The following is a 24,779-nucleotide window of genomic DNA, read 5'->3' on the forward strand; positions in this document are numbered from 1 at the left end:
CAGCATCTGGAATACAGGAAATGCTCAATCAGCATTTGTTGAATCAGTGAAGAGCATAATGAATTAATAAGTGAGCATATTTAAAAATTATTTTAGGTGTTTAAATTAAGCTATGAAAATACAATAAGAACACTGAGGACAAGATCCTGATTTCTCACAAATTTTCAGGAAAAAAAAATGATTAGGCATTTATATGAAAAACAGAGTTCCTTGAATTTCTATTCCTTAAAAAGCTATATTTAATCATTTTAATTCATGAACACAGGACTCTATTTTCTTCCAGTATTTGTCCCTTATAGTTTCAGCCCCCAAAACTGTGTCTACACTAAATTGCTTATATGAAAGAAAATAAGACAATCATTTGACTCTTCGCAGGATACAAAGTAAATCCACTGTAAATAATTCCAAGTTACAATGCATCATTGAAATAGTTTTCTACCTAATTCCTTTTTTTACAATACAAACTCTAATTGAAGTTTCAGTTAAACATATTGCATTGCCTTAGTATTTTATGAAAGTTATCAACAGCTTTGCTCATGGGCTGTATACTTACTAATTGATTCAAGATTTTATTCACCATGTTTGAAATACAGATTTTAATTATTTGGTAAGAAAAAATACAGTTTATCTTCTTAAGATTTACTCAAGCATTTCTCCTATTTATGCTGGAAATGTCTACACATCTAAATAATGTAAAGTATATTTTATATTTGCCTTATGGATAGCACATGCCTGAAGACTGATTTAACTGCCTCATTTTATAACTCAATTCTATAATTCTTTTAGGAAATCATTCTGATATCAGATGCATCATTTTGCAGAATGACTAAAACAGGCATCATGGCAAACAGAAACCAAACGCACTTGAGGGGAGAGGAAGGATACGAATGATCTGTATGTTCCAACATCCACAACCCAGGTCCCACTCACTCTCTGCTTAGGATACTAAAAGAAATCAGGCAGAAAGTATCCCCCTATAAGTTACAGTTGTTGGGACTTTTTTTTTTTCTTCTATCCTTATGATTTTTTTGTTTGTTTGTTTTGAGGAATCCATAAACAAAATATTCAAAGAGCCCCTTAGAAACTCATTGTTACAGCCAGAAGCAACAGTAAGCAAGTGGATAATTGGCATTTTGCCAAATGTGAGAGAGCAACAGACTTGGATAAGAAATTATAGAAATTCTTGAGGTGCCTGGGTGGCTCAGTTGGTTGAGCATTCAGCTTCGGCTTAGGTCACAATCTCATGGTTTGTGAGTTCAAGCCTCGCATTGGGCTCTGTGCTGACAGCTCAGAGCCTGGAGCCTGTTTCAGATTCTGTGTCTCCCTCTCTCTCTGCTCCTCTCCTGCTCATGCTCTGTCTCTGTCTCTCTCTCTCAAAAAAATAAACATTTAAAAAAATTTTAAAAAATTATATTCTTTAGGGACAGATGCTATATAAATGGAATGCCTTCAAGAAATAAGCCAATACACTTCACTTGCTATGTTTATAGAGGATGAAATTTTAAAGACATACATTTTACCTTCATTTAGATGGTTTCATTTATTTTTCTAATATTTATGAAGTCATATTTTGTGCCAGAACCATTCATTCATAACTCTGTCCTGAATACAATTAATTTAAAAGGAACATTTATTTAAAAAAATTTTTCATGCTATTAAGAGCTTGAAATAATCACTTAAATTTCCCCATGCATATATTCCAACCTCCTTTCATTCAATCAGCACTGACCTCCAATTCACAGAATATACAATGAGGAAATATATTCACAAAGATCTCATTATTATGAATAAAAGTGCAGGAAGAAAATTTCAGTGGCTATAAACTTTTTAAATTTATTTGCTGAAAAAGGTAATATAGGACCAAAAAAAAAAAAAAAAAAAAAGCATAGAAAGAAAATTTCAGTGAGTAAAATATCTTATTCATGGTTATTTGTTGAAATAAAATTTAGTCAGTCTTTAACTTCAGAAATATTCTAAAAATATCCTAACAACAAAGCGAACACTTTGAAAGCAAAGAAAAAGTACACGACAAATTAGAATGATACCCTCCAAATGCTAGTAACATGCATGTTAGCATACTTTAGTAGCATCAGGTATGGTAAATATTAAATGGCACCTGGGACTAGTGATACAAATCTGAGTCAGAATGAAATGTTAAAAAAATGGCAACAGAACTGAGAAGGCAAAATATAAGGAAAATCCTGCAGTTGCTGAAGGTGTTATCAACTTATTAAGAGTATTGCAATATTACACCCAACACAGGTGATGAAAAAGAGTCAGCCAATATTTTCCTTCTGGGCCAAAATGATATATGACATAAAGAAAAGATTTCTTGCATTTTTTGGGTTATTTATTTTGAGAGAGAGACAAAGAGAGCAGGGGAGGGGCAGAGAGAGAGGGAGAGAGAGAGATTCCCAAGCAGGCTCCACACTGTGAGAGCAGAGCTTGATGTGGGGATTGGACCCACGAAACGTAAGATCATGACCTGAGCTGAAGTCAAAAGTCGGACGCTTAACCGAATGAGCCACCCAGGTGCCCCAAGAACCTTGACTTTTTATTTGGTAGCAAGGTAAGTACTAAGTATCTTTGGATGAAAGGTAGAGGCAAGTAATGTAGCAATTTATTTTACTAAATAATTCATTGTTTCAATAAAGTGTTTTTAAAATCAGGGTGTGATGTCTTATATTCTTCACACAGTTACTTAAGACCATTTAAAATACAATATTACTAATCACAGTGGGGGGGGGGCGGGAAATGTGGCTAAACATGTAGAAATTTTGCACCTGCAATATGAATTTATATGCTACCAAGATAACATATTAATACCAAGTGGCATTTGAAGAGCAACCTAATTAATATAAGATTTGATATCAAATGATTTCTAAACATAGAGAACATAGCTTGCTTTACTCCTAAAAACCTGTTTCACATGGAATCACTGCACGATACAGCATTTCATTTCTACATCAGATTATAAAACATGGTCATCAACTTATCTTTTACCTAGCAAATACTCTTTTCTTTAGTTTTTCCATAAGATTTTACTTTATGTGATCTTCAGCTAACTGAATTTAAGTGACTGAAATGAAAACTGTATATAAAGTTGAGAAATTAAAGACGTTCTTAGATTTGCCAGCACATTTATTTTTTTCCCTTTGGGGGCCTTGTTAGTTTTATGAGTATTGTTACAAATTTGAATTCCTTATCATGACAGCACATCTTAAGGTGAGCAGGCACTAAACAGGTAGCGTGACCTATAATTAACAAGGAAACGAAGAAGTATCATGGCCTAAAGATGGTCATCATTTTGCTGAAGTCTTGTCCTAACCCATCAACAGAGAACACGTGTGGCCATAAAATACCACATTAACGCATTCTTTCCCTGTCAGTAAGTTACATCAAGCTTGCCAAACTCCAACTCAGGTAGCTCCGTTTTTCCAGCCCAAATTCTTGCTGTGTTTTCAATTGGGTGAATTACTTCTACTTCCTCTCTTTTAGAGTTGCTGGCTCACACAGGTTATCAGGTTTCTATCTCAGTGGCTGCTTCATATCTACAGTGAGTGAGTGATCTTTCAGAGGTACTTGGGGATGAAAGCTAGTGGATAAATGTCAAGAATTATATTTTTATTTCTTCTCTTTGGAGGGATTATTCCTCTAACTTTTTGTGTTTGGTTTGGAGGGCTCTTAGGATTTGATTTCTCTTCTGAATAAGCGAAACAGCCACCCAGATGGCAAGCACTTCACATTTCGGCACAGTGTAATTTGATTTGGAAGTTCAGTGAAACTCACTTGGAAATGTCCCTCCAGTAATATTTCCCCTCTTAAAAAATTCAGTTTTAAGTTCCTGGTTTCATGCATAAATAAGCTCCAGGGAGGCTTAGTGGTGAGTGGCAGGGTGACTGAATAAAGTGTTTCAACCTTTTAAATGAAATGTTAAAAATAAATGGAGTTCTAACCTTCTTGGGATTTCTCTACAGATGTAGTGTTCACTCTGTAATTTTCAACTTTCAATATCATTAATAACATTCTTATGAATATTCCAAAATTTGTTTTTGGTTTGTTTGTTGAAGGATATTGACTCTATTCAGTGAATATTTATAGAAGTCCCATTCTGTGCAAGATGTACAGAAAAAGGAATAAGAAAATCTATTCCAAACATATTCCAATTTTCAATCTATGAACTTGCCCCCCACAAAGCACTGAAAGCATTAGAAACAAAAACTGTTTAACAAATACATATATTTTAATTCATACGCTGCCATTTCTAACATTTATGGATCTGGCATTCATCAAAAGTATCATCCCCCAAATTTTGATTCCTACTAAAGTTTAAACTTACTTAGCAATCTTATTTTCATATTTAAATTCTCCTTTCCTCATATCTTTTTCATACACACACACACACACACACACACACACACACACAAATAGGTTAGCAGAGGAACACAGCTACCTTAAAATACTATTTTTCTTTAAAATTTTCTATTCTTTAAGAATATTACATATCTTTATTCAACCTTCTGAAGAACTTCATTACTATGTGAAATCTCATCTCAGAACTGCACTGTATTTATTTTTAAAAAATCTGCATACACCTGGACCTATTAAGTTCAAACCTATGTTGTTCAAGGGTCAACTGTATGTATCAACAAAGCTCTGCTTGCTTGGACTTAAGTACCGTGACTGGGCTGGGGAAGCACAGAGAGTGGGATTGGGATCCAAGGCCCATCAAAATCAACTGTCTGGAATAAGTTCAGGGACTATAAAGTTCTTAGAATACACAGGAATATCTTTATCAACACAAAATCAATTATATGGTATTTTCATTATTCCTCAGTGGGGAGTTTTAAGTGTTAACCCTTTAGTTTGAATCTGATGTCCCTACATGTTATTTTACACTTTCCCATTTTCTGCAAACAGGATGACCTAATAACAGCATACAACTCTAAGCAGTGCACGTGTAATAATAGAAATTTCTACGTCTGTGCCATACCTATAACAGAACCTCACAACACTGTGGGGAAAAAAAAAAAAAAACAGATTTCTAATGGCACCCAGTTAAATGTCAGGGATAGCTTTCTTCAATTTTACACTCGGAAACTCCTCCATTGTATCTTCACAGTGCTGGAGTACTTTGACAAGTGGGCTATTTAAAATTTTTTTTTAATGTTTATTTTTGAGACAGAGAGAGAGACAGCATGAGTGGGGGAGGGCAGAGAGAGAGGGAGACAAAGAATCTGACACAGGCTCCAGGCTTTGAACTGTCAGCACAGGGGCCCAACACGGGGCTCTAACCCACAAACCGTGAGATCATGACCTGAGCTGAAACCGGACGCTTAACTGACTGAGCCACCCAGGCATCCAACAAGTGTGCCATTTTTAAACCCCAAGAATATAAGAGAAACAGAAAAAGAAGAAAGAGACAAAGAGAAAAAGAAAAAAAGAAAAATTTCACTGTCTCTTAAGTGAGGTATTCAGGTACCTCATCTAATTAAATGGAATCAAATGGAAATCTAGATCAGACATGCCAGCTTTTTCTATTATTTCAATATGGACATTTAGTACAAGTTTAAACTGGTCAACCTCTGTAGTTTATATTCTAGATTAACAGGAGTTTAGATAAATAACATTAATTCTCAATTGAGATGACTTTCTACTGATACAGAGAAAGACACCAAGAAGAGAATCTAAGCTCCCCGGAAATCAGAGAGTAAAATATAAGTAACTAACCTATGTTAAAACAGTTCAGTTTCTCTAGCTGGCTATGTTTTTATAAAGTGTTCCTATAACTGCATTTTTTGAACAATAAATGGCACACTGCAAGGTGTTTTGTATCAGGTATTAAGTAGAAATTTGTGTTTTCAGAATGAGACACGCATACTTCAGAGCAGCTGCACTTATTTTAGAGTTAAATTGGCTCAATTTAGCATGGTTTGAAATTTAACATTCTCGTTCTTAGAACCAATAAATATGACAAGGCAACACATACTAAGAAATGCTAAAAGAATCGGACTGACGTTTCAAAATCAATATGATGACCAACTGATTGTGGCGACAATAGTTACCGATTAAGGTAGAGATGAAGGATGAGCTGGGATCAAAAGGGCACCTGCCCCTTCCTCTTTCCGACCTGTGTGGTTCCAGATGAAACAGAGGATCCTACAAAGAAAACCAGACAAGCCATTATGTATTTGCCAACTTTAATAAGAATCTAACTGCTCGGAGAAAACATAAACATCTTGACCTTGTACAGAACTGCTATCGTAAACAGGGCACCAGAGAGTAACATCAAGTTATTTAGGAGCAAACTCGGTTTTGTAAATAAATAGATGGGTTTTCAGGCCCACGTGGATTCTCTCCCTCCTTCCTAGTAGGTATAGAGGTGATGAAATGAAAGAAGTTATTGGCAGTTTTTATCACTTGAGCGGAGAGTATTAATTACTTTGAGATGTGTCAGTTAAATACTCCAAAGAAATGAAAATTTGCAGAAGAAAGGTTACTAAAAGGGAGGTTCAGCGACAAATACAGAAATGGTCTTTTATTCCAGAAAGGCCACTAGTGATTTTTTTTTGAAGCATCCGTAAAAGAAAAAGATGAAATTTTCTATCAATTTTGATTATTTATTTCCATTTTCATTCTTCATCACATATTCTTTGTATAGACACTTTAATAATTTAGAGAAAGATGGCTGCATAAATAATTACTGGAATACAGACGCATAAATAAATGTCACATTAAGAGCAATATATCAGACTCATGTCACGTAAATGAAACTGGAAAATAAGTATTTCCGTGAAGAACCACTACTACATTGGTTCCTATTGCAAGCCCATAACCACAGAAAAGTTCTCTGCATATTCGCAGAACTCAAAACTCTCATTAGCACATTTTTATAATTATTATTAAGTGTGCTATAAATGTTTTGGGTAAAAAAAAGTACTTTGGGAAAGTGACAATAGGAATCCATATGTAAAATTTTGTAGGAAAAAAACCCCACTACTTTGCAATAGAATATTGTTGATACTGCCCATAGGTATCTATGAATAGCCCTGTGCATCTGTAAACTATGAACCTAAAAACAATCCTAATGTCCTGAATAACCTTTGAGAGTTGCCAGCATTTTTTTCAAGCTTGATTTTGACTTTCTTAGCCACACTCCTTACTCCATTTACCTGTTCTGTCCTTCTCTTGCATTGTTATTTGACACATTTTTCTTTCTGTCTCTGATTTTCTAATATCACCATTCTGATCCTGTTGTTCTAAAACCTTTCCAGTAAATGCAGAGTTCACCTGACTTCTATAACCTTCCAGTCTTATCCTTGGAATTGGCCTGTGGGAATTGACAGCCTATAGAGCAAATGTACGCTCCTGACCCAGAGGTGGCTAAAAGCCATAAAATTTTTTTAAGTCCAGTTTTTTTCCCTACTCCTACCTTTCACACAAATTAGCAGAGAGCAAGAATACCAATAAATAATTGGAGACATTTTTGTTTTTGCTCCTCAGAGGTGAACAATTTGCAATGACACGAGAAAAAAAAAAGTTTATTAAAATGAGACCGAATTCTTGGTCCTCCCACCTAACAGCTGTGCTGAACGGTTTTCATCTATTTGCAAAACTGACCCACAGCACTATATGAAGGAGAAAGAGATCAAGTGTGTGAATGTAACACTCGTCTGACCTTTAGTCACACTGCCACTTTGTGGATTATTTGAGAAAAGTAGGTAGGGCATACATTTTACATTTTTTCTAACACAGTCAAAAGTCCCAATATTTGGTTATAGAAAACCAGTAAAGAGACTGAAGTGCTTTCTTAAATCAAGACTTTCTATAACTTCAAAATTCTGAAACTCAACTTTTTATCACTAATGACAGATAAAGGTGATTTACCTAATGGATAAAATTAGATACCTTCAGCACTAAAATTGAAGAGAAAAACAAATATGTTGCTTATTTATTCAAGTCAGCACAATATATTAAGTTTAAACTGTCAAGTAGATGAAACATAGAAAATGCAAACGAAGAATTCTAACTTTGAGAGAATCTCAAACTTCAAAGAAGGGTAGTCAGGTGATGGGGATGAAGTCACAGTTTCTTACAGAGATCACAGGTTTCTTAAATATAAATCATGACTAGGTTCCTGAGGCTGTTGCTGACTGCTGAATTTCAGCACATGTCTGAGGTATCAATTACCTGGCATATCAGTGTTTTCAGCTTTGAAGAGAAGTAGACTGAATTGACAGAAACCTACATTCAAAAAGATGCCTACCACTCTAACATTTGGCAAACAACTAAGTGGAACCCAGGCTCATGTGGAATTTTTCGTTCGATGTGAGTCTGTAAAAGGACATACTCTTTTACAAAACCTCAAATTTAAACCTGAGAACAAATGAGTGCCGGACATTCAAATATTTGTATGCCTTATGTCCAAACTTGGATGTACCTTGACAGATCGCTTCCTCTTTTATGCAGAAGATTTCAAACATGTATCTCATTTTATGATTAATGGCTAAGACTATCTTAACGTATAGTCATTGTAAAATAAGTTAAATTAAAACTTTTTTGCCTGCTTTTACATCACTATTAAAAATGCATATTTTTGAACAGTTTAAGGCACAGATGTATCATTTTAATTTTAAAAATGCATGTACTCTTTAGTTTCTAATTGTTTAGCCCACTAGTGAATAAAAAGAAAAAAAAAAAACGATATACTCCTGGAAGACCTTTGCTTTAGACAAGCACCATTATCTTTATGTACAGAGAGAAGGAAGGTCCAAATCTTTAGAGGACATAGTCATTTCTTCCATACATAGCACTTGGTTAACAATACTCCAGGAGTCAAATAATGTAAAACTAAAAGACAATGACAAATTGGATTGTAGAGTACGATACTTCTTAAATTTTAGAACTACTGAAATGTGCATTTTGAAGACTATAATATTTGTAGCAAGTGAATGAAGAGTTGTTTTGAACACTTGAAGGTTCTGTAACTGCTCTCACAGTGTGGGTACCTGCCATTCTGAACTACTGGCAGGTTTCTGAATATCTCTTTCCCACGTTCCTCAATGTGTTCTGGGTAATAATGCCCATATAATATTAAAAATTCAGCACAGACTTTATGACCCCTGGGAATCCTGATCTGATCTCTTTGCCTGCTGTCGAATCTCTTCCTTTTCCTTTTTGTGTCCCTGCAAGCATCATATGAATCCCTCTTTTATACCATGTATTTTTCTGTATTATAATTGTCTATGTATTTAACTCTCCTTCCTACTGGTTTGCAGGGTTTTCTTGAGGAAATTGCTCATGTGATGTTAATCTCCAATCCTCTGTATCAAATAAATGCACAACTGTTCATGATGTTTGAAAAAATACCACTTTTCTAGAAACATTTTTTTGCCCATGCTTATTTTCTTTTATATCTAAAAGAACTCACAGAACTGCTGTATATAGGTATATTGATTCAAAACTAGATAATATGTACAAGTTATTATGCTGTCCTATATTGTATATGGTTTCTGAGGGCTACTCATATAGAAACATCATGGTCCTATTTTTTCACCGTATTTTGATTGCTATTGGTTTAGTAAAACTATTACATTGTTCAAAAAACTAAAGAAAAGATATATTCTTTATTTCCCCAGCTACTATTTAATGAAGATAATACACTTACATATATACCTTTATGATTTATGATGAATTCTTGCCAGTACTAATGTATTAAGGGTTAGGATAAATATAACATAATTGAATATTCCATTGCATTTATTAAAAATAAAATCAAATACTTAAGAATAATGGTATTTGTTTTATTCCCAATGACCCTATTATTATTTTTTTATAATGTTGGTTTATTTTTGAGAAAGAGAGAGAGAATGAGCATGAGCAGAGCAGGGACAGGGTGGAGGGGAGACAGAGGATCAAAAGCGGGCTCTGTGCTGACAGCAGAGAGCCCAATGTGGGCTTTGAACTCAAGAAACGTGAGATCGTGACCCGAGCTGAACTCAGACCCTTAACCTACTGAGCCACTCAGGCACCCTCTCCACCATGACCTTATTAATGACAATATGTAATTTGAAGTAATATGGAGGTGAGACATGAAGTTATAATCATTTTTTAGTTAAGGCTTCCCTGTCCCACATGACTGATTTATTTTTATTTTTATTTTTTACTGATTATCTTTTGATACTGCGGTGTGTGGTCATGAAACTGCAACACTGAGCTGGGAGTAAAGACTGAGTTCTGAATTCTTATCAAATAACTCACTTGACAGTAGTTTTTAATAATTTACCTGATATTTTGTTTCATGCTTTTAGAGCGGAGGCTTTCTTTACCTTGTTAAGCCACATATGACAGAACGATACATTGGTTCAATTCATCTTAGTTCCTCAGGACTCAATATATTATTTTTGCAATTTCATACAACAGAGATGTTGAAATTGTTGAGAAGAGGTAAAAAGAAAAAAAATTATCCTAGACTGGATAATGCTGATGTTGTAACACAATGCAGGCAAATTCCAAACTTCTGTAGCTTTGTTCTGCACAGATCAAGCTGACTTCAAATTAAGTAGTTTCTCCCATTATCTTGAGGGTTCACTATAATCGTAAATGCAGTGTTTAATTTAGTGCACAATCCAATAAAATACTAAAAAGTGAGTAATACCATTTTCTTCCATGAAGTGGAATTCAGCAACCAAACCAACCAGAAAACTTGAGGCACGGTGACACTGTCAATGACCCCAAAGCAACTGCGCTTATGGTTCAAGGAATACGTAACGTTGGTGTTTAACCTTATTGAGAATGTTGGCCAGTGCTTCCACTGGCTTTCCATTATCTGTGTTTTAACAGCTGGAATTTCTACGTGAGTAATGTGGCTTAAATTTACAAGACATCACAAGCATTAGAAGTGTGAGCTACACGTTTTGTTTCAGTGTGGCAGGAAGTTTTTCAATGGGTTCTCTTGTGCTCGAGAGAAAGCAGGGCCTATAGTTTGCAAATGCGTGAGCAGATGCACATGCTATTCAAAAAACATTTAAAGAATAAGCGGTAAGTCTTTCCAGGACAGTTTTTCCCTTTAGGCCTTGAGGGGAGCGCTCAGGATCCAGCAAGCCTGCTGTAAGCTATTTTCAATATGTGAGTTACTGCACATATCACGTGTTAAATGGCATGCCCATTAAATGAAATGATTTTCCCATTAATAAGTCAGCTTGATGAACTATTTGTGCCCTTAGTGTCAATAGTATATTCTGAAAGATGTAGAGAAAAAAAGAACATTATAAATACTCTAAAACAAATCAAATAATTCCCTATTTATTAACTATTTCTAATGGTTAGAGAAAAAGTAGTAAAATACACAAGGCACACATACATGTACTCATCAACAATGAAAAATAAAAGATGCAGTTTTGATGTGTAAATGTCTAGAATAACCATATCATGTACTTTAATTCTTTACATAATGGCTATCTAATAATCTGCATCAAATTAACTTTAAATATGACTATATAATTTTTTCCTTTCTTCTGCCAATCAATAAAAACATGTATTAAAGTATATTGGAAACATTTCCCAAAGGCTCAATAAACTAGCAGAAAAAATATGAAAAGGGACTGAAAATTTAAGTAAATGTTTTGACACCATGGCTAACAGCTTTGCATTTTAATTTTTTTTTTTTTACATTTTTATCTCTAAAAAAATAATGTCATATTTGTATAGTGCTTTAAAATTTAGGAACCATTTTTGCATACATTATTTTGTTTCACCCTCAAAATAAATCTATGAAGTACAAAAGGGTCAATAATATTGTTCACAAATATTATTTTCCTTTTATAGATGAGAAATCAGAGGCAGGGTGGTGCTTTGCAAATCTAGAAGAGTATCTTCTAACTTCTAGTGCCATATTCATTCTACAATATTATCTATCCTACCTACCACTGTAGATGGAGAAGGCATTACAGATGTGCTGCGGGCATGGCTGAGTGTCTGTTACGAGGTAATTCATGCATAATCAAGGTTTGAATATGTATATGAAGAATTATTTAAAGAAAAAAAATACCGTAATTTAGTTATTAAATTACATATTTAAATGTTTTGTTTCCTTTAACATTATTGGAATAGCTTGCAAATGCGACCAAACATTTTTAAAAGGCATATAATACATCTAAGGTAAAATTCTAACTCACTTTTCTTATGCTGAATTTGTAAATAAACATTTGTTTAACCTGTATTTTTAAGAAAAATAATCTTTCCCCCCCTTCTGTGTTTCCTTTAATTGTTACTTCATGATTCCATTCTCCTCACCCTCATCTTATTCCAACAGTCTCTTAAATTCCACACTATTAGCACTGTCTACCAGAAATGTATGCCTGGTGGAGTAAGAGTACTAGAAATAAATACTCTTCCAACTTTGATTATGTTGTCCTGAAGCCTACTTTTATTAGAAAACAGCGTCAACCTCTTCTTTATCACCCTCTCAAATACAACCATGTTTCTCTCTTAGGTACCTCCTCACTGTTATAAAGTCTCATCTCCAGAACGGCAGTTCAGGATCTTCACGGGTTGATTTTAGGTTTTTTCTCCCCCAGAAACCCACCCTCCAATCAAAACTCTAGCATCACAAGCTGACTGACTTTCTTTAAAGTTGTAGGTATGATAATATCCACAGCTCTTCTATTACATTTTCGCTTGGGGAAAAAAGGAATTCAATTCTTCCTTTTCTCTACAACACAAAAACCCTGTCTAATGAGGAAATACTGTTGAAAGATGCCTTCTTGCTGATATTCTCCAAGACTTCTCTAAGCAAACCTTCTTCCACAGACTGTGCTACATATCTCTTGTAACATTATTTCCAATGTATTGTGATTATGTATACAAATGGGTAATTCAGCCAACATTTAAGAAGCCTATGACAGCTCAAGCATTCAGTCAATATTCAATTTAGGAAACATGATGCATGCTACTCCTTTTAAACCCTATAAAATTAAGCAAAGCATCCTCTCTAATTGTAAATTTAACAAACAGAAACGCTAAAATGAACAGGTGACTACCACTAACATATTAGTTAATTTTTTATTAATATATTAAATATAGTTCAATAACTAATAACTATATTTTAATACTTGAATCATATTAGGCAAATATACCATTTCAATGGCAGAAATAAAGTCTCTAATGTTATCTTATAAACTACTAGGAAAAAGAAGAAGGAAGAGAATGAAAATAGGAATAGGAATAAGAAGTCAAATAAGAGTCAAAAAATGTTTTTCCAAAGAGAGCTAATCTAACATGGAGATAAAAAAGCCTCTGATTTGATCTATGGCTCAAGTCCCATAACCCCATTCAACCTCAATTTCAACACTTGTGAAAAAGAAGAAATAATATTTCCATGCTGCTGTCTCCTATGACTGTTGTGAGAATCAGAGGAAGGAATTTAATATAAAAGAAACTAAAAGAATCAGAAAATCTGAACGTGACATAACTATATATGGGAAGAAAACTGAGCCCTTACTATATCCAAGGGTTTGCAACCAGATTTCATATCAAACCTGATGGTGCATAATGCTGATTTCATTCAGTATTATTTTATTTTTGTTTTCTGATGTTTTGCAGTTAACTTTAAAACCTTATTCTATCTTATGAGAAGCCTTAAGTGTAAGAATGCACATTAATATGGATAGTATTTCAAAGCACTGTGGATAAATGATGGATTATTCAATAAATGGTGTTTGGACAACTGGAGCGCCATATGGAAAAAAATAAAGTTTGATTACTACCTCATGTCCTATAGCCCTATAGCCAAATTCCAGATTGATCAACAATTTAAACATAAGAAATAGGATTATACAAAGGAATAGAAAAAGACATAAAAATTTGGTATGTATCCTTCAGTGTGGTGTGGGAAAGGCCTTTTAAAACAAGACACAAAATCCAGGAGGCATAAAAGAAAGATGGATAAATAATGTAACTTAATGATTTTGGGGAAAAAATCTTAAAATGGGAAAGCCATAAACATTATTTCACTCAAATAAAAAAGGGTTTCTTCTTTCCTTATTATATAATGAACTCATACATATCAATGAAGACCACAAAATAAATTTAAAAAAATAGTCTGGTGCCATAAATGTACAAAGTGGCCTTAGAATATCTTTTTATTCTACAAAGCGAAGAAGCTAAGAAAACTATTAGAGTTATATCACAAGGCTTAGAAGAGGGATGTCAACTCGAAGAGGTATCTACTGGACAAAGATGACACAATTTATCAATAAGGAGAATAACAGCAATAGACTGAAATAAGCCTAAGAAAATAAAGATCTGGATGCTGACTATTTGCTGGACATATAAGGCCACATTAGGAAATGTCATATTACAATTAAATATCTAGTTCTGAGCTTAAGAAATTTGGTATTTTAATTACGTGAAAAATAAGTAGAGCCAGTCTTGTAATAAGGACATTACTGGTTGTAATTTGTTTCATTTACCTCAGGATCATCTGTGTTTGCTTTTGGAAAAAGTCAAATTTAATGTGATAGAAAATCTATCACAGTATGTCTAGCCAATCCTTGCCTGGACCACCCAGTCAATCTGCTCCTAAATTTACCACTCATACTGAAACTGAAGCACCATTCTGTAATAAATTACTAAGTCACTCACTTGGAATCTCTCTACATCAACAAATTATACAATGTTCAAAGCAGGTCTACATATAAAAAGGCTGAAGGAAATAGAGTTTTGCGGTAATGGGCATCATGACCTACTAGATTTCTTAATCTCAGCTGCTTAATAAAATGCCAAGAATTCTAGGGAATGTGAGTACAATCAGCTATCTTTTAAGCAAGTAGGGACTTCTATCCTGTGTAGATATTTTAGGGCAAATTTAGTAGGAAAAAAATCGTGGTAGTAAATATTTGTTCAGCATAAACAGGGTTTAACTTCTGATACTCTCTATACACTGTATAAAATAATTGCTATACCATAAATGAGCAATTATAGTCTGTTTCTTAGAATACATGGTACATATATGATAATTTTTATATATGTTTATATAATAATCTACATATTTGACAATATAAGCAAGAATTTATATATTTTAATATGTAAAATGTTAAGAGATATTAGTATTAAAATACTCATTATAAATAACATTAGTATTACTATCAACATGCAACAGAGAATGCTAGAAAAAATCATGAAGAAAACTTCATGTATACTTTAAAAAATTTAACTGAAGGATGGAGGTAATTATTTAGACATTTACACATAAAAAGAAAAGATCCATCTTAACTCCAGTTAGCTTTAAGATCTGGATTTCTTTTCGACACCATTTTTCCTGTCCACCTCTGGATTTGACTACTCTCACTGTTATTCTGACCACACACAATGAAGCAAAAAGCAAGATTCTTTTTTGAGGACAAAGATGCTTTTTATAAAACTATGAATATCTACTTTTCATGGGAAGGAAGTCATAGTCCCTTTTTAGCATACAGACAGCCTTTGGAGCAAGTCCTGATTTCTGAATCCCTGTTCCCTTTCCCTTGGACACATTTGAAAACTCCTCAATCTTATGAGTGTTCCTACTGCTGACTGAGTCATACATGATCACAAAGGATCACAGTCCTGTGTGGAGAAGAAAGAAAAGAAATGCTGGTAAAAGAAAAAATAAATTCACCATCTGCACAGTAAGAGCAGGACAGCTGCAAGGGAAGGGACACTTTCTTTAACAGCTGATTTGTCACTCAGTCCTGGCTGGACCCATACAGCTCTTGGAGTTAATGGTGTCATCAAAGGCAATTTTGGAAAATAGAGTGAATGGGTAAAGTCTTCCATGGTTAGGAGAGTCTAGGTTAAGGGATTCCTGGCTTTCTCTTGGGGAAAGAGGAAATCTACATATGAGGAATTGATTCTCTACTGTAGAAATCTTATACAGTTAGAGAAGAGTATTCCAAAATCATTTTCAAAGGTGATAATATTAAAACCCTTTCTGATTTGATGATTCCCGGGCCACGGCCTACTTTGCCATATACTTGAAGTGGGAAGGCCTATTCCATGACCTTAAGAGTGAGGGTGTATGTTCCACCCTTCTTCTGGCATCTCATCCCTCCCTTTATCAAACCACAAACATCAGCTTATTACACAAACATAAAAGGGATGTGAGCATATTCTTAACATGTTTCTTGTTTTGAATGATTATTTTGGAGGTCCATACCTGTAGATACAGATGAGACAGAGATATAATACAATTAAAAGAGACAACAAGCATGTTTCACTAAGATCACATCATCAGTGATAACGGAATGGAGAATAAACACGGTACCTAACATACGCTAAGATATCTTTTCAATGTATATTTCATTCAATGTGCACTTCACAACTCTGCAAAGCACTGTGCAAGGCGCTACAAAAGTAATAACAGTTCACTTCTGCAGAGCACTTAAAATACAAAACACTTTCACCTAACTATTCTCCTGTATTGCTTATTACAAATCTCTAAGATAGGTATTTAAATGTATAGTGATTCTCCAAAAAACATCACAGGACAGGAGCTACATCTTTCAGGCTGTATAGAGGGGGGATATAATTACTATAATGAGTGCTTCAGTGTGAAAAGTCCTAGAACAAGGTACTAACTATGATGAGAACAAGAACTTGGAACCTAATTTTAGTACTGGAGGTAGAGTGGTCTAGGCTGAGGGAAGGAGGGGTGATACTCTGAAATGTTTTTCTCAGCGAAACAAAAAACAAAACAAAAAAACTAAAGTTAGTGAAGATTTCTATTAGGAACTCTCTACATGTCAGTTATTGTTTTCAACGTTTTTTTTTTTTTTTTTTTTTTTTTTATTTATTTTTGGGACAGAGAGAGACAGAGCATGAACGGGGGAGGGGCAGAGAGAGAAGGAGACACAGAGTCGGAAAGAGGCTCCAGGCTCCGAGCTGTCAGCCCAGAGCCTGACGCGGGGCTCGAACTCACGGACCGCGAGATCGTGACCTGGCTGAAGTCGGACGCTTAACCGACTGCGCCACCCAGGCGCCCCTACATGTCAGTTATTGTTTTAAGAACATAGCTTATTTGTGTACTTCATTGTTACTGCAACCTAATGAGACATATATATTTTTTAAGTTTTATTTTCATTATTTATTTTGAGAGAGAGAGAGAGAGCGCGCGAGCATACATGAGCTCAGGTACATGAGTTGGGGAGGGGTAGGGAGAGAGAAGGAGAGGGAGAATCCCATGCAAGAATCCATGCACTCTCACTATGGAGCTTGATATGGGGTTTGATCTCATGAACACTGAGATTATGGCCTGAGCCAAAATCAAGAGTCAGACACTTAATCGACTGAGCCATCCAAGTGCCCATAAGAACACTGCTTATTTGTTTATTCCACAGTTACTACAACCTGATAAGATAGATATCTGTATCCTATTTTATAAATAAAGTTCCTGAGGCTCAGAGATATAAAGAAACTTACCCAGATTTATATAGCTATTAACAGGAAGATCTAATTCCCAACCTTCCTAATCATTCTTCTAAAGAAAGATATTCTGGAAAGAGAAAAAAAACAAAACAAAACAAAAAACACTTCATGATGAAGGGATGGGTAAGAAAGGAGTAAGGAGTCCTGATTGATGGTAACCAAACTTGTACAGGGAAAGTTTAATGAGCAAAGGAGAGAAGATAGAGTGTAGGTGAGAGACACAATGAAGAACACGGGCTGTCTGAGATAAGGCACTCAGACCTCCTTCATTCGATGTGCAATGGTAAATCATGAATGTTCTGAAAAGACTTATTGTTTAGTGAAGTTAATTTGACAGCAGAGATAAAGCCAGAGTGAAGAGCCAGCGAGACTGTAAGGAAACTCGTGGGAGCGGTTAGGGATAATAATAGTTCTGGCAGAAGGAACAGAAAGAGGAATGAATTGGAAAGGTACTTTAAAGATACAGCTATAAAAAAGCATTGCTCCTAATTCAACTTGGGGGAAAGCTAGGCTGACAACAAAACACTGAGGTTTTAAGCTTGAATGAAAAAGAAAAGAGTAATATCTTACTCTTTTCACAGTAGAAGAGAATGAAAGAATTGATTTTTAAGGAAACATGGTAAATTTCATACTAGGAATGTGTTTGATTTACTGATTTTGATACTTTAAAAAAATGTTTATTTATTTTGAGATTTTGAGAGAGAGAGAAAATGAGCAAGGGAGGAGCAGAGAGAGAAAGGGAGAGGGAGAGAGAAACTTAAGCAGGTTCCACGCTTAGTGCAGACCCTGGCACGGGGCTCTATTTCATGACCCTGGGATCATGACCTAGCTGAAATCAAGAGTCGGACGCCCAACTGACTGAGCCACACAGGTGCCCCAGATTTGGAAACTTTAAATGACAGGAAGTCATTTATAAGATATCAGATATAAGATATCAAAAGCTATGTGAGAGCTGGGAATTCAAATTTGTGAAGGAACATGTGATGGCAATGACTGACACCAACCATTGAAGAGCGTAAAGGAATGCGATGCTCTGGCTGGTGGTGACCATGAGAGTTGGTGATCCCCGGCATTCACTATTTGTCCAGCACTATTCTAGGTGCTTTACTTACATTACTCCAATCCTCACGATGACTCTATACATGGAATACTATTATAAGCTCATTTTATGGAGAAGGACACTGAAGAACACTGACATTGCCTCGAGTTAGCCAAAAGGAGACTGGGATTTTAAGCCTACAGGTCTAGAATATAAACACATACACACACATTGAACCAGTATTATCAGTTTGGGTTGAGCACTTCCAGAGAGAACATAAGAGGTGAGAGAGCCACAACCCAAATCAGGGGTGGTGGTTTCGTCTGGAGAAGCGAATGAGACTGAAGAGATGTTGAAAAACTGCTCTCAATTTGACTCAGTTCTTTAATTTCCTGAAAAGGAGTGGGCAGTGACTTGTAGGACTATAAAGGACTGAAACAGTATCATTAATATTAAATCAATTTATAATTATGGAGGAAAATATAGAATATTAACAAACAAAGGCTGAAAATAATGATTCTTCATAATCCTAACTAGAGAACCAATGCTGAAGCTGTGTTCTACTTGTGTCCAGTCTTTATAGCATCTTTGATATCTTATTTCCTAGAGCTCACGTTTGGCTGAGTTTACCTGGAGGTCAGACAAAAACTACATTCTGTCTCCATTCCTTTAATAAATACTTTTCAATCTCCAGTTCTACAATATTTTAGGTTCATAACTTTTCTTTAAGCCCCGCGGTTCATGGATTCTTATGTACACATCACTGGAGTGAAAAGGTGTCTACCAGCTTGGTAGGGCTTGAAACGAGGTGAGCGATTTCTCCATTTAACTATCTCAGTGTCCTCTTGACTCCTGTTACCTCTGTCCTCTAACATATTTAACTGGGGTATAAATGTTGTATTATCTGATCAGTGATTCAGCCACCTGAGAGGAAGGGAATGTGAGTCCTGCGGGAAGTCCGGAAAGGGAGACAACCCGGGGGCAAGGTTCAAGGACTTGTGTTTCTCCCTTCCTGCATTTCCTACGGCTGTTAGCCTGCAGGCCAGTTGTGTGTGTTTGTGTTTTTGTTCTGTGTTATAGGCTTTCTGTATACAGCTTTATGTTTAGGCCAGTCTCTACTTCATGTAAGCAATGTGTTTCACCTAGCCCCTCTCCAGATGTTCCTAGCAAGGTCTGGAGAGTTTGCCCGAAAATCTCTCTGCTTCCCATAAGGAAGCACTGCTCTGTCAAGTAGTACTACTTGACCCTTAGTGCCTTCCTCCGATCTGGTTCTGCATCATAGCTAATAAAATGTCCTTGGACTTTCTAGCATATGGTAGCACTCACTCCTCCTTAGGAGCATATGCTGATGCACGTTTTCTCCTTTGGTAAAATCCTTTCAGTAATTTCAATAGAAAATCAGCAAATATGTGGTTCCTAAGTGGTAGAAAAAGTAGGCCATTTTTTGTGTCAGTCTGGATCCAATCAAGGACCAAAAAAAAAAAAAAAAAAAAAAGATACAGTGAGTTAAACAGGAGATGTTTAATGTAAACAATGATTAAGTGATGACAAGAGAGCAAGTATGATGAAAGGAAGGCTAAGGAAGGAAAAACCTGGGAGGAGGCTCTCACACCTCACTAGAGAAGGTGTGGTTTCATGCCACAGGAGGGTGGAGTAGCTTGCACTATTGCCAGGGCTGACTGTCATTGTCCCCAGGCAAGAGCAACAACTCCCAGGCACACAGAGGAAGTCCTGCATGCAAAGGCCATTAGGGGAACCTGGAGTTGGAGAGGCCTCCCTCTGCAGAACCTAGCATGCTGGTGTGGTGTGAACTCGGTGGCTCCCCAGATGGCCATCCCCATGGGCCCACAGTGTGTAAATGGTGGGGAAAGGGAGCAGGAGAAGCAGCAATCTGTATGTGCTCTTGGGCTCCCATGCTGCCTCTGCTGGAATTGAGAACTGAAGCCAGGTACTGTAAGAGATGTGTATCCAGTGGACAGTTCACACTTAGAAAATCACCTGGTCTGGGGAGGAGAATAAAAAGAGCACTCTCTAGAAACCTGGTGAAGGAGCCATACCAGAAGAAAGAGGACAGCCTCCGCCTTCTGGAATGTCTCTCAGTGCCATCTACTGACAATGTTTAGTAACTGCCAGCTTAAAGAAAACTAATTAGGGACTAATTACACCAGCATACTCCCTTCTCCTTTTTAATACAATACACCCTGATCATGGGTGTGATATCACATCACCTTTGCTATATTCGATTGGGTAGAAGCAAGTTACAAGTTCCCCTCACTCAAGAGGAGGGGATTAGACAAGGCATGACTCCCTAGGCTTATCTTAGAATTTGACCTACCATAAGCTGCATTATTCATAGTCACCCAAAACTGGAAATGACCTCATTGCCGCTCACTATGTAAATGGATAAACAAACCATGATACATCCATGCTATGGAATATGCCTCAGTAATGTAAAGGAACAAATTACTGATATACACACTACTGGATACAATCTCATATGCTTTATGCTAAGTGACAGAAGCCAATCCCTAAGTCTGACTACTGTATGATTCCACTTAAATCACATTCTCAAAATTACCAAACTATTGGGACAGATTACAGGTCAGTGGCTGCCAAGGGCTCAAGAGGGGACAAAGAGTTCACCTCCAATCCTGTCAGTGGGGGTGATTTCTAGAATCTATGCATGTGTTCAAAATTCGTAAGGCAAATTTAGAATAGATTTGTCAAACAAAAGTGTGATTATACTGGATATAAAATTGACTCTTAATAATACTTTAAAAGAAACAAACAAAAAAAGCACGTATATTTTGTTGTTTGCACCAGAAAGAAGAGTTCCTGTTCCATGTTTTTAGTGAACGGTTTCAATGACTACTGCCAGGATTACGTTGGACCCTAAAGGAATAGAGATAGAAATGACAGTCTCTTCCCTAGACACACTCTGGCATTCATAGAGAAATCATAATTTATAATTAGGTTTGTCTTAAGTACAATGGAAATCCAAAGCAAAAGTAATTAACTTCACCAGGTGGAGGTCGAGATAAATATCACGGAGAAGGTGATGTATAAACTTAGACTTGAAAGAGGATTTAGGATTTTCAAAGGAGAGAAAAAAGATAAAAGTTGTTCAAGTAAAGAGATCAGCATGAACAAAGCCAGGAGCCAAGGGACTGAATGCACATGATGTTGTGATTGCCTCCTTGGTCTTTTAGGATAAGGTGAGTCTTAAAGGTGGTGTAGGATCCACCTCCTCCCTCATCAGGGAGATTCTCCATCCTTTTCAAACTGAATTTTCAGAGTTTTAGTATTAAAACAACTCTTTCCTCGCAATGTCTCTAGGACATTATTTCATGGGCATCTAGCAGGCATAGGAAATGCAGATTTAGAGTTCTGGACAGAGGTCAAGCTTGGGAAGTAATAATGAGAGCCAACAATAGATAATATAGCCATGTGAATTCATCAGGATGTCAAGGAAAGCCTGAAATATAGAAAAACACATACCAAGGACAGAGCTCCTACAGTCACCCGCATTTAAAGGACTAGGAAGCTAGAATATTCAGAATTTCACAACTATGAAAAAAAATTATGGTCCTCAAAACTACAAGAGGAAAGCTTTTATACAAAAATTACAAATGTTCTAGAATGCAATAGAGAAGAAGCATAAAACAAGGTATTAAAGAGATACTTATTTGACATCCAGAAGGTCATAAGTAACAGTAACAGAATCAGTTTTTAAAAAGTGATAAATGTAGCCTGGATTGAAGAACCAATGGAATTTGAGAAAGTAGAGAAGGTAAATCCAGACTATAGGCAGTTTTTTTTCCCCACATATGATCTCAGAAAATCCATACAATCTGTCAAGCAAGGTATTACAAGAGAGACTTATATTTACAGGTAAAGAAACCAAAGTTCAAACATGTTAAGTAGTGACCCAAAGTCATACAGGTAGTGAGGTGCAGAACCTAGATTTGAAATTTCATCTGTCTAGTCCAAAGTCAATATTCTTCTCGTGCTATCATTTTACCTCCATCTCACCTCCAGAACTGTAGAGACTGGACAATGCCAAGACAGTTAATTAAGGACTAACAATGACTGACTAGATGTACATGGGCTCATCTAAATAACAATGGTGATAACCAACATCCTTCAATTGTCTCTAATGATATTCAGAAGTTTCGGAGTCCCACTGGAGAAAACAAAAGGTTCAAAAGAACCAGGATTAATAAAGAACAAAGAAACAAAGAACAAAGTCATTTGTGGTCGTGTTTTGTCAATGTCACTTCAGTGAGGTCTACAGTGTTATCAAGAAGGTAGTAAAACCTGGAGATAAAGGATGAGAGAAAATGGAAAATGTCTACAGAAAGCAGATGATACAAGTCAAGAGTGTGGGAGAGCAGTGAGGAGCAAATTCACACAGACGATGCCTGCTCACATACAATCATTACTACCATCACTGAACTCTTTATATGACACTTCATAGTTCACAAAATACCTTCATGCAGTATGTCATGAAGGGAAGCAGCACAGCATAATGGCAAAAACTTGATCTTAGACCATGAAACCCAAGTTTGGCCACTTAACTGTGCCGTGTTAAGAAGCAACTTTACCCTCTTTTTACTTTCCTCATTTGTTATTTGAGAGCAATAACTCCACCCTTGTGAGAAGTTATGAGTATCAAAGCAAATGAACTAAAACATCTGTCACAAGCATGTAATCAATACATGATGATTACATTTATTAAGATTCTTAGTGGGATAATTTGATTCTCACAATAAGACTGTGAGCTGCACAGTGTTATTTCACTGATATGCAAATTTTAGATAACAAGATACATCTCTTATCTCATCTTATCTCATCTTACAAATGAGAAAACGAGGAATTAGAGAAGAAAGCAAACTTTCTTGAGGATGTGGTATTAGGCTGAAACTGTACCTTGTTAGTGTTGCTCCAGAATTTAATTCAGGAAATAAAAGTGAATCTACGTGTTGATCAATCAATCTACAGAGATGACCATAATCTGACAAATGTTTCAGGCATGAGAATATTGATGGACACATAAAAGCATATTTAACATTTTAATATTGGTTGAGTCTGTTACTTTTTTCTTCATTCTCTTGTTGGAAAACGATGGTGGTAAGCAACACGTCAAGAATCCTGTATTCCTACTGAACTCCACTTTTTCTTACCTTTCTTTGCCTAGCTGTTTCATCTATACCAACAAGTCTTCAAGAAAATATATCCACAACATTAAAGAATTTTGAAAGTTAACACAATAAGAGGTGCCTGGGTAGCTCTCGGTTAAATGTCTGACTCTTGATTTCGTCTCAGGTCATGATCTCACAGTTTGTGGGCTTGAGCCCTGCATCGGACTCTGTGCTGACAGTGCAGAACCTGCTCAGGATTCTCTCTCTCCCTCTTTCTCTGCCCCTCCTCTGCTCATGCATGTGCATTTTCACTCCCTCTCTTTCTCTCTCTCTCTCTCTCTCTCCCTCTCTCTCAAAAATAAAGATGAAAAAAAGTTAACACAATAAATGAGTAAAATTAGAGTTTACTTACTTTAAATGTATCTCCCTTTGAGAAGTAAAACCTGACAAAATTCAGTTTGCCAGACTGGAATAAGCAAGTCATTTTAATTAAGCCAATATTTTAATGAGACTACCAAATTTATCTCTATGTACATCTGTTCTATATCATGTTCATGAATTAGCAATATAGCAAGTGACTGAATTTGTAACTAATTTAACTTGACTACACTAATAAAATTCAAGTTGGTTGTAAGGAGCCAACATATCACTTAATCACCTAATGTTACTCAAACGTCTTAGTGAAAAATTCTTGAAAACAAGAAAAACCCACCACGTTAGCATGTTTTCCTCCTTACAGTTACTAAATTTTGACGAATATCAAATGTATCTTTAGAGCGAGATTATTTTATTAATATCCTAAGGTATACATTTTCAAAATTTCTTCAGATACTTTTAGGAGAATATTTAAAAACTGAATCCATTTCACATCACTGCCAACCTAGAGCTACTACAAAACATCTACCATTATTCAGTAGTCCACACAGAAGCATGGAAAGAGATCATCTGTCACGGTATGAGAAATGTGAAAAGTGATAAACTATGATAACATTGAGTTTTTGGCATGAGGTACAAAAGTCCACATCTAGAAAGTCTCTTTTTCTGTGTAAAAGACTTAGATTGTGGACATGGTTCATTATGTTGTTAATGTCCCCTATATAAATAATTATGTCATAATTATATCTCAAAGCTCAAAT

The 24,779-nt window shown here is 35.8% G+C and overlaps 1 protein-coding gene across 1 annotated transcript in view; it reads right to left on the reverse strand.

Annotated features, from left to right (window-relative positions):
• Positions 1 to 24,779, reverse strand: part of SEMA3E (semaphorin 3E) — a 238,496-nt gene that overhangs the window by 48,163 nt on the left and 165,554 nt on the right. Inside the window, exon 5 of the mRNA XM_019451311.2 lies at positions 6,066 to 6,159. Coding sequence (XP_019306856.2) covers positions 6,066 to 6,159 — 94 coding nt within the window. The remainder of the gene's footprint in view (positions 1 to 6,065; positions 6,160 to 24,779) is intronic.

This window comes from Panthera pardus, unplaced genomic scaffold, assembly GCF_024362965.1.
Source record: "Panthera pardus isolate Hobbes unplaced genomic scaffold, ASM2436296v1 HiC_scaffold_8, whole genome shotgun sequence".
Lineage (NCBI taxonomy): Eukaryota > Metazoa > Chordata > Mammalia > Carnivora > Felidae > Panthera > Panthera pardus.